The sequence below is a fragment of the Bison bison genome, unplaced genomic scaffold, assembly GCF_000754665.1.
Source record: "Bison bison bison isolate TAMUID 2011002044 unplaced genomic scaffold, Bison_UMD1.0 scf7180017864508, whole genome shotgun sequence".
In the NCBI taxonomy this organism is placed as follows: Eukaryota; Metazoa; Chordata; class Mammalia; order Artiodactyla; family Bovidae; genus Bison; species Bison bison.
Genome location: NW_011495064.1, coordinates 11,903,429 through 11,914,103, shown reverse-complemented (window position 1 = coordinate 11,914,103; position 10,675 = coordinate 11,903,429). Strand labels below are relative to the sequence as shown.

Below are 10,675 nucleotides of genomic sequence, written 5' to 3'. Positions count from 1 at the left end.
GACCTGGCCCCTCCAGAGGCTCGGGATTGGTAGAAGGTATAGAAACATGCGCCTTGTAGCTCTGAATTTAGTTCTGGTGTGTCATGGGATATGTGGTGGCTGGGAGGAGTCTTGTCTTCTCTACAGCAGTAAAAACTCAAAGTTTTCTCACCCTGGCAATATCCACCCTTGGGAGGCGTGGCCTGGATGTCTCTGGGAGAAGTTCTGAATAGATGTCTTGCCCTTCCAAGCCGACCCCACTACCTCACTGAACTCCCTACTTCCCACTTTCAGCTGACCACATCCCCAAGACCCCTAGGGTTATCCCTGGAGATTATGGACCCAGAGCCCTGGCAGGCTGCCTGAAGGGGATGCCCCGCAGAGGGCTGGGACTGAGCAGGGGGAAGAGAAGAGCCTCTGGGCCCAGTCTGAGCTGCCTGTTGGAGCAACCCCTCTGGTCTGGGGCCTGACAGAGGCTCCCGACCAGGAGGCTGGGCCTCACAAAGGGGAGGCCTGCCCCAACAGCTTGAGCAGCCAAGGAGCCATGGTGGTTACTGCAGATCCTCAGGGTGATGACACCGAGTGCTGGTGGAGACTCAGCTCTTCGCTGGCTGTGCCTAGAGGGCTGCTCCGGATGGGGGTGGGGTGGAGGTGGGGGACAGCTGTCCAAGCCCCTGCCCTGGAGAGGGCCTGAGTCCCGCTGTCCCAGCAGGAGGACAAGAGACTGACAACCTCTCTCCCAGACACCAGGGATAACACCAAGCCTCCAAAAGTCTAGTCCAGATCAGGGTCCCTCTGGAGGTCCAAAGAGCGCGGCTGGCGTGGGGCTGGCAGGGGCCCTGCCGCCCCCAACCCGGGTTAGCAGCCTTCCACCTTGATGTGCAGGATCTTAGAGAAGCCGGGCCTCCGCCGTAGGGCCTGCGGACCAAACCTGAGTTAGTTCCCCTCAGGGCAGACAGGCAGAGCCCTCCCTTCAAACACCCAGGTCACAGTCCCAGCCGCAGAGTGCCCTGGGGGTCTCGTTCAGAGCCAGCTGCTCACCTGGAGCTTTGTTACCATGTCCTCAAACAGCTTCTGGGCCTCAGGACTGCTGGGCTCTTTGAAATAATCGGCAATCCCAATCTGAACCACAATGGACTTGAGGTTCCGGCAGATACCTAGGAAAAGATAAGTGAGGTGGGGCCCATGTCTGACCTGGGCAAGAGGCCTGTCTTCTCTCCTCTTACCAATCAATGAAATCAGAACACTGAGGGACAACCGCGTGCTAAGCACTGGGAGCAGATCCACGCTGCTCCGGGCACCCCTGGACAAGGAGAGAAAGAGCGTGAGGTTTCAGAGCACAGGTTGTGGTGGACTCTGGGAGGACGAGTGGATGACAGCCAGTTGTGCAGGGGTTCCAGCAACTTCGCTGGCAGAGGGGACCGTTGTGCTATGGTCTGGGCATGTGGAGATGAATTACAGGAACAGAGTAGCTGAGGTGCAGCTGCTGGGTCTCGGCCCAGCCAGAGCACTGGAGGAGTGGAGGCAGGGAGCAGATTAGTTGGGAGCAGAGGGCTTAAGGGACTGGATGTTGCCATGAAGTCAGGGGAGGAGGAGCAAGAAGGTCAAGAGGCTGAGAGGATTCTAGAAGTTAAGATTTTGGAGGCCAAGCAGTTAGTTCTGATGGTCAGCCCAGGGCAGGGCCATGAGATTGAAGGGGAGGGAAGAAGAAGATCCTGGCGATGATAAGAAAGTCGAGGAACCTGCAGTGCTCAGGATATGGGGTCCTGCCAGGGGCCAAATGGTCCCCGATGAGGAACTCACTTGGGTATGTGCAGCTCAAGCTGGGTACCTGCATCCTTAATGAAGGTGAAGGAATTACAGGGAGGGAGTGGGGGCTGGAGGGAGGTAGGGGCCAGCAGAGGCGTGCTGAAGGCTTCACCCTGAGAATTGTCCTGGGGGGCTAACACACATTATCTCATTAATCTTCCCACCCATTCAGCTTAGAATTCCACTTAAAAGATGGGGATACAGACTCAAGAGAAGTACAGTAACTTGCCCAAAGTCACACAGCCAATAAGCAGTAAAGACAGAATGGACATGTAGGTCAGTAAGTTCCAGAACCCGTCTGTTCAGCCCTTGCCCTTTGCTGGAGGCTCACGTCGGGGTAGATGGTGGATGATACTGAAGAGCCCATGTCTCCAGCATGGAAAGAGCACAGGGCAACACATGTCCATTTGGCTGAACTAAACCATTCGGGTCAGACGCTGGCAGGCCTTCAATGCCACCCTGGCCTCAGAAGGCACCGGTGGCAAAGCCAGGGCTAGAACCCTGCTCACCCTGACCCCAGTGTTGGTGTTTGCTGACCAGGATCAAGAGGGAGTTGGCTGCGCGACCTGCTGACAAGACATGGTAAGAGTTGACAGTGGTGCCCCACCCCTGCTCCCCATCACTCACTGTTGAAATGCAGCAGGGCCTTGGGGGTTACGGGGGTGGCTGTGAGCACCAGCATCTCCAGGCCCTTCAGGCCTTCCCGGCAGACCTCAGCCGCCACCTCCTGGGTGATCTCCGACACGTGGTCCAACTCCAGCACCTGCAGCCGCATGCAGTTCCTTGCTAGGAAGAGGGAAGGAGAGGGGAGGGCCTGCTGACAAACACCCAGGTCACTTGCTGCCGCCACCCACACCATCGCCCGAACCCCGCTAGGATTTCAGTGCTGCACCCACGCCTGCTTCCCATCACCCCCTATGCCAGTCCCATGGAGAGACTCACCGAGTGATGCCAGGCCCTGCACCCCACAGCCGGCACCCCCGACCCCCAGAGCCCGGAGGTGGGGCCAACAGCGACCGATCATCTGTAGGCAGCGGTTACTGAATCGCATGGGCTGCTGGCTGGAGAATGGGGTGGAGGGAGGGTCGTCAGGGAGCCCCTGGCTGCATGCTATCCTAAGCCCGCTCCTCGGTCAAGACCCACCCCACAAGGTGAGGGCCCCACCAACCACCCAACTGTTCAAGTCAGAAACCTGGGATCTTCCCTGATTCCTCCTCCTTCACTTCCTGCCAAGACCTGCAGATTCTGATTCCTCAACAACTCGTGAACCCAGAGCTCAGACCACAATCAACATTCATCTGATTATGCAGCTAGTCTCCCTGCCAGTTCATCCAGTGGCTGCCGAGAGCCACTCACTCCCACATTCTCTCAGTCAGTCAACAAAATGCTTCTCAAGTCCTGCCATGACTGAGAACAACAGAGCTGGGCCAGAATTCACCTGCAATGTGGGAGACCTGGGTTCGATCCGTGGGTTGGGAAGATCCCCTGGAGAAGGGAACAGCTACCCACTCCAGTATTCTGGCCTGGAGAATTCCATGGACTGTATAGTCAGTCCATGGGGTCGCAAAGAGTCGGACATGACTGAGCGACTTTCACTCACTAACTGGGGATACAGTGGTGACATATACACATGGACCCTGCCTCCAAGAGGTACGCAGTGTAGGGGAAGACAGAGAACATCACCAGTCTGGTGTAATCCCATTTGTTAAGAATCAATGCAAATAAATAGAGGAAAACAACAGAATGGGAAAGACTAGAGATCTCTTCAAGAAAATCAGAGATACCAAAGGAACATTTCATGCAAAGATGGGCTCAATAAAGGACAGAAATGGTATGGACCTAACAGAAGCAGAAGATATTAAGAAGAGATGGCAAGAATACACAGAAGAACTGTACAAAAAAGATTTTCATGACCCAGATAATCATGATGGTGTGATCACTGACCTAGAGCCAGACATCCTGGAATGTGAAGTCAAGTGGGCCTTAGAAAGCATCACTACGAACAAAGCTAGTGGAGGTGATGGAATTCCAGTTGAGCTGTTCCAGGTCCTGAAAGATGATGCTGTGAAAGTGCTGCACTCAATATGCCAGCGAATGTGGAAAACTCAGCAGTGGGCACAGGACTGGAAAAGGTCAGTTTTCATTCCAATCCCAAAGAAAGACAATGCCAAAGAATGCTCAAACTACCGCACAATTGCACTCATCTCACACACTAGTAAGGTAATGCTTAAAATTCTCCAAGCCAGGCTTCAGCAATATGTGAACTGTAAACTTCCTGATGTTCAAGCTGGTTTTAGAAAAGGCAGAGGAACCAGAGATCAAATTGCCAACATCTGCTGCATTATGGAAAAAGCAAGAGAGTTCCAGAAAAACATCTACTTCTGCTTTATTGACTATGCCAAAGCCTTTGACTGTGTGGATCACAGTAAACTGTGGAAAATTCTGAAAGAGATGGGAATACCAGACCACCTGATCTGTCTCTTGAGAAATTTGTATGCAGGTCAGGAAGCAACAGTTAGAACTGGACATGGAACAATAGACTGGTTCCAAATAGGAGAGGGAGTACGTCAAGGCTGTATATTGTCACCCTGTTTATTTAACTTATATGCAGAGTACATCATGAGAAACGCTGGGCTGGAAGAAACACAAGCTGGAATCAAGACTGCCGGGAGAAATATCAATAACCTCAGATATGCAGATGACACCGCCCTTATGGCAGAAAGTGAAGAGGAACTCAAAAGCCTCTTGATGAAAGTGCAAGTGGAGAGTGAAAAAGTTGGCTTAAAGCTCAACATTCAGAAAACGAAGATCATGGCATCTGGTCCCATCACTTCATGGGAAATAGATGGGGAAACAGTGGAAACAGTGTCAGACTTTATTTTTCTGGGCTCCAAAATCACTGCAGATGGTGACTGCAGCCATGAAATTAAAAGACACTTACTCCTTGGAAGGAAAGTTATGACCAACCTAGATAGCATATTCAAAAGCAGAGACATTACTTTGACAAAAAGGTTCGTCTAGTCAGGGCTATGGTTTTTCCAGTGGTCATGTATGGATGTGAGAGTTGGACTGTGAAGAAGGCTGAGTGCCAAAGAATTGATGCTTTTGAACTGTGGTGTTGGAGCAGACTCTTGAGAGTCCCTTGGACTGCAAGGAGATCCAACCAGTCCATTCTAAAGGAGATCAGCTCTGGGGTTTCTTTGGAAGGAATGATGCTAAGGCTGAAACTCCAGTACTTTGGGCACCTCATGCAAAGAGCTGACTCATTGGAAAAGACTCTGATGCTGGGAGGGATTGGGGGCAGGAGGAGAAGGGGACGACAGAGGATGAGATGGCTGGATGGCATCACTGACTTGATGGACATGAGTCTGAGTGAACTCCGGGAGTTGGTGATGGACAGGGAGGCCTGGCGTGCTGCGATTCATGGGGTTGCAAAGAGTTGGACACGACTGAGTGACTGATCTGATCTGATCTGATGGTCCCCCAATGGCTTCCCAGTGCTTTCCAGATAAAATGCAAAAATCTAAATCTCTTAGGCAAGACCTGACCTTGGCCCAGCCTTCCTTTCCACACTCACTGCTCGTTGGGCCCTGCCCACCACTCACAGCAAACCTGCTACTTCCCTGAACACTTCATCACTAAAAATCCCCCGCAGCTGCCACGCACTCGGTACCAGGGACACAGAAATGGACATTCACAGCCTCTGCCCCAAGAAACATGAGTCTGGTGTAGACTGAAACATAGAGAAATTATTGTAAAATTGACTAGTTAGGGGCTAGGACAAGGTGCAAGAGGAATGGAGACAGGGGAGCAGTAACAAACTCTGAGTGTTAGTGATGGGATATTGGGGACCCGTGAGGTGGTGTCATGAAGAAAGAGTCTTGCAGGGCACGAGCAGGGAATGAAAAAGCCTGGTAGTTTGAGAATTCCAAGTAGAGCGATGAATGATCTCATACCATGGATTCTCTGAAAACCAGCTCTTTTGTGTATTATACACTGACCTCCCTAACTGCCTTTCACGTGTCAAACAAAGCTGGCCATCAGGCCAGCGTTTCTGAACACTCTGTGGGCTCTGCAGCCTTTAGGCACACATCTCGTCTGAGCCAGCTGCAGGCTTAATAAGATCCACAGATCCTTGATACCACTTTTACTCTGCAGTTGAGAAACTCAGGCACGACCGGGTAGCCCAAAGTCACACTGCCCGCAAGCCAGGCCATGATCCCACGTCTGATTCTGAAGCCTAAAGATAGACTGATGAATGTGAATCTGTCACCCCAAACAGCACATGGAATGGGCCCAGATCTGCTGGGTCCTCAGCCCCACTCGGGGCCCAGCCCTGCCCATCCCCACCGTGGCCTCGGCTCACCAGGGGTGAAGTGGTGCCACCTGGAGGGAGACGATCTCTCTGCAGCCTGCGCCCAGGGCCCAGATGACCTCATGGCCCACTGGGTCTGTGGCACTTCTGTTGAAAAGACAAAAGCTGGGGCCACCCATTCTGGAGGCCTCTGCTCCTTTCCTTTGGGCCTCAGAGCTCTTGGGTCCTTCTGCCCCAGAGCCCTGCGGGGAGGGGGGAGGTATGTGTATGCAGAGCCTGGGGATTCCTCTGGCCAAGGCCTCGCCTCTAGCAGTGGGGACCCACCTGTAGGTGACGGCCTGCAGGGCGCGGCAGTAGCAGCTAGCCAGCCACAGCGAACGGTCAGTGAGGATGTTGGGGCAGTGGGAGATGCGCAGGATCAACAGATTTCCTCCCGCTGCCTTCAGCAGAGACTCCAGGCCTGCCTCCAAGCAGCCCCTGGGGACGGCCAAGAAGTCAGGGCACTGTCTGCAGCCAGATCCTCCTCCAGAAGCACCCTGACTTCACTCTAGGTCCGCAGCCCAGGAGCAGTGCCCCCACCCCCACCCCCATGGCCTCACCGGGTACTCCGGGCATACTCCTCTTTGCTCTCCTTCTTGCCTCGCTGCCGGGGCTTCAGGTTCTGCAGTGTCAGCGAGTGGGCCTGGGTGCACCACTGAGCCAGCATTGCCAGAAACTGCAGGGAGAGAGGAGTTATCTGGGCATAATGGGATGTGAGTCTGGTTGGCAGGAGATGAACCAGCTCCAGGATAGGAGGCCTCAGGAGAACATTTCAGGGAGCCAGGTTGAAACTGGGGTGTGGTAAGCGTTGCAAGGACAAGACCTTGCAGGGCTAGACTCTGCCAGGGAAAAGATGGGGTCACAGCAAGGGTGACTGGGAGAGCAGGACAGCAGAGAGGGACAGGCACCTTGGAACAGACGCGGGCGTTCTCGAGCAGCACCCGGGTCCAGACGGCGGGGTGGCGGGCCACGAAGCGCCAGTCCCGGCAGACCTCGGCGGCGTGTAGCAGAGTGCGCGTGTCCAGGTAGGTAAAGATGCAGAACAGGGCAGCTCGCATCTTGAGGATCTCCGGGCTGATGACCTCATTGGAGCGGGAGGGGCTGCCCCTCTCAGCTCGCCGACCCCGCCCACTGCCTCCCTCGGGGCGGGCTGCACAATACCACAGGGTCAGAGGTCAGTGTGGGGGTTACACAGATGGGGAGCTGGGGTAGGGCCGGAACTGCAGGAGGAATGGGCATGACAGAACCATGCTGGGGGACCAGAAACTGGGGAGGAGGGACAAAGGGCCTCTGCTTCCCCCTCCACTGCATTAGCCCCCTCCCTAATTTTGCAAATTAGAAAAAGGTGGCCCTTCCTCAAGTGAACTTTCTTTTTAAGGTCGTGTATCATGACACTGTGCAAAGTCATCCCCTAGAGGAGGCAACTGAGCGACTGGAGGAGGGAAAAGGTTTGGATAGAAACCGTGCATCTGTGAACAGAAGGCAGGTGAGGTTGCCCAGAGCAGTCACCAGGCACAGCCGTGCACCCTGACCTGAGCTTTCTGCCCCCGGACCCACCCACATACACATGTGGCCCTGTATGGATATGGGAGAGGACTTGCCCCACTGGCCCCTGGCTTCACTTTGAACTCCCAACTCCTCTCCTATGAATGTCACATGAATGGATACCTGTGTCCCAGCAGCTCCTGCCCTAAGCCTGCAGGGCCCTGTACATGTGGGAAGTCTGGGGCAAGGGGAGAGGCGGTGCAGGAGCCCAGGAGATTTACTGCCTCAGCCCTGCGTGCCCTGAGAGCAGTCAGCACCAAGGAAAACCCAGTCTCTTAGTACTCACCCCCTCAGGACTCACCAGAGAGCCGGCAGCTGCTCACCGGCCCAGCCATAGCAGGCCCGGGGCGGGGGACCTCTGAGGGGCCCTCAGCCTCTGACTCGGTGGTTCGGGAGCCCACGTCGGAGACGTCACCTTCCTCCCCTTCTGTGCTGTGTCGACGGGGTCTGCGCTGCCAGTTCTGGATGGCCTGGCGCCGCAGTCCAGAGCTGCGAGGGGGCTGGGCCCGCTCCGAGCCACCATTGGCAGCCTGGACCCGCGTGCCTAAGCCCCCGGGGCCGCTGTCCTCGGGGGCCCCCTCTTCTGGCCGGGGCAACTCCAGACTGTCACTGTCATAACAACCTGAGCTCTGAGATGCAGCTGGGATGCGACTGGAGGCCCTGGGGTGGGGGGTGGACCAGACGGTGAGGAGCAAAGGGTCCTAGGCCTGCCCAAACTCTCCATACCACCTGCCACTGGCCAAGGGCAATCCACCCACCCTACTGTCCAAAAGTCCCCTCTGAGTGTGGAAAGGCAGACAGAGGTGACCCAAGGACGATGAGGGAGGAGGAGAAGCCAAGCCCCAGAAGGGCCAGCAGAGCAGTGGATCTTTCTAGGGGAGGGTGGGCTGTGCGGGACGGGCCAGGCCCGTGGCTTACCCTGTGCTGGGAGAGGAGCCATGCCGGGACACTGCATACGTGCTAGGCACGGCCGGGCCCGCGTGGTGTTCCCGCTGTGGGCCCCCAGGGAGGGAAGGAAAGGCAGGAGGCAGAGGGGCCAGAGGGTGAGAAGCAGCGGGAGAAACAGGGTACAAGATGGAGATAAGAGATGGGGGAGAAGAGAGAGAGAAAGAAAAACAGTTGGGAGAGGTGGACAAGTAGACAGACAGACAGCCTGGAGAAGCAGGCTCACCAGCCCCCTCCCTGTACCCACCACGCACCCCAGACCCCGGCTTGTGGCTCCTGGGTCTCATTTGCAGAGATGGGCAGAGGTGAGCCCCTGCCTGAGGCCTGGGGTTGCTGGATGGTATCTCACTACAGCCTCAGGGAGGGGCTCCCCTATTCCTGGACCCCTACTTCAGGCCTGCAGTCTGCTCATGGGGAAGAGCCAAAGAAGGAAGCACGGAGTATCAGAGGGAGATTCAGGCATGTGTGAGGCAAGGTGGTAGGGGTCAGCTGGGCAGGCAAAGGAGGGAAGGCAGGTGGGCACTCACCATCCTGCCTGGGGCCCGGGTACTGGGCCCAGCACCAGCTCCCCCACCTCCGCGGCCCAGGCTGGCACTGGGCGTGCTGCCACAGCTGCTGCTGATGACCTGCAGCTGCCGCTCAGCCCGGTCAGCCCGCTCGAGGAGCTCCTCGATGAACTGCTGCAGCCGCAGCTTGGCACTGGCCTCCCGCGCCGCCGTCTCCTTCAGGAACTGGTCGATCTGCACCACCTCCCTGGGCCCAGAGCAGTCTCTTACCCGAGTGCCCTGGCCTGGCTGCCCACCCACCCGCTGGAGGAGACCCAGAACAGCAGGGAAAGACAAGGGCATGCTGGCCACAGCGTCTGCTCGTGGTCACATGGGTACACGCAGAGCACACCCAGGAACACTGCCCACACAACAGCACGCACAGAAATGCAAGTATACACCCCTAGTCGTATGTTCACACCCCACCAACCCAGACCCGAGCACACAGGCAGACACTCCTGCTCCCCACAGAAGTACTCACAGGCACGTTCAGTCACACACAGCCACCTCCTCCCTCCAGAAGCCCACACACAGCCCAGAAGCCAGCCCCGCACACTCAGGTACACATATTCATGTAACGTTCATCCACAGGCACGCACAGGCTGAGGCACAGTCCTACCAACACATTCAACACACACACATTTTCAGAAATGTTCTCAGATGCAGAAAAGCACACTTAGAGTTGCACCAACCTCCAGGAGTTGCACAGATACACAGCATACTTAAAAGAGTCATTTGAGTATTTACTCTCACATGCATTCATAGTCATTCATGCATCTATTCAACATGTATGGGCACCTTCTAGGTGTTGGGGCTACAGCAGTGAACAAAGCAGGAAAAAAATCTCTGCCCCCATGGGGCTTATCACGATGGGGACAAATAACATCTATGTACTTCATGAGTCTACTATTTGAAGACCAGAGGAATGAGGAGAAACCCAGCAAAGGCTGAGAGGAAGCCAATAGAAAGAGATGGAAATTCCAGGACAGTGTCTTAGAAGCCAAGTTAAAAGATATGTTTCAAGGATCAGCTGTATCAAATGGCTGCCAAGGGGCCAAATAAGACGACGACTTGGCCTTTGTAACATGAAGGTCATTGATGACACGGAGAATAACGATGGAGGTATCAGAGTGGGTTCAAGACAGAAAGTGGGGAAAGAAATCGAAGACAAGGAGAAAAAATATTTTCAAGTTTTTCTCTGAGGAGGAGAGAAAAGAATGATACAATAGATAGGAAAAAACCTGAGGAGGGAAAGGGAAAGGAGAGAATTGAGCCTTGTCTTTGGGTCGGCAGAAGAGAAGAGTCTGGTGTCACAATCAGGAAACAGCCTTGTCAAGGAGCAAAGAGATGGACGAGAAAGATTCACACACACGAACGCGGTCACACTGTCATGGTCTCAGGGTCCTAAACACACACCTTCATGCCACTCTTGGCCCCACGCGCACCACCAATACATGCCCGTGGCCACAGAGCCGCGTAATCCGGCCGCACCCACAGC

At 55.1% G+C, this 10,675-nt stretch overlaps 1 protein-coding gene across 1 annotated transcript in view; it reads right to left on the bottom strand.

Moving 5' to 3' along the window:
- Positions 1-837: 837 nt before the first annotated feature.
- Positions 838-10,675, bottom strand: part of FBXO41 (F-box protein 41) — a 12,300-nt gene continuing 2,462 nt past the window's right edge. Inside the window, exons 4-14 of the mRNA XM_010829875.1 lie at positions 9,160-9,385; positions 8,606-8,679; positions 7,989-8,347; positions 7,051-7,292; positions 6,703-6,818; positions 6,428-6,580; positions 6,155-6,250; positions 2,731-2,849; positions 2,416-2,574; positions 1,021-1,136; positions 838-897 (exon numbers count right to left, since the gene is read on the bottom strand). Coding sequence (XP_010828177.1) covers positions 838-897; positions 1,021-1,136; positions 2,416-2,574; positions 2,731-2,849; positions 6,155-6,250; positions 6,428-6,580; positions 6,703-6,818; positions 7,051-7,292; positions 7,989-8,347; positions 8,606-8,679; positions 9,160-9,385 — 1,720 coding nt within the window. The remainder of the gene's footprint in view (positions 898-1,020; positions 1,137-2,415; positions 2,575-2,730; positions 2,850-6,154; positions 6,251-6,427; positions 6,581-6,702; positions 6,819-7,050; positions 7,293-7,988; positions 8,348-8,605; positions 8,680-9,159; positions 9,386-10,675) is intronic.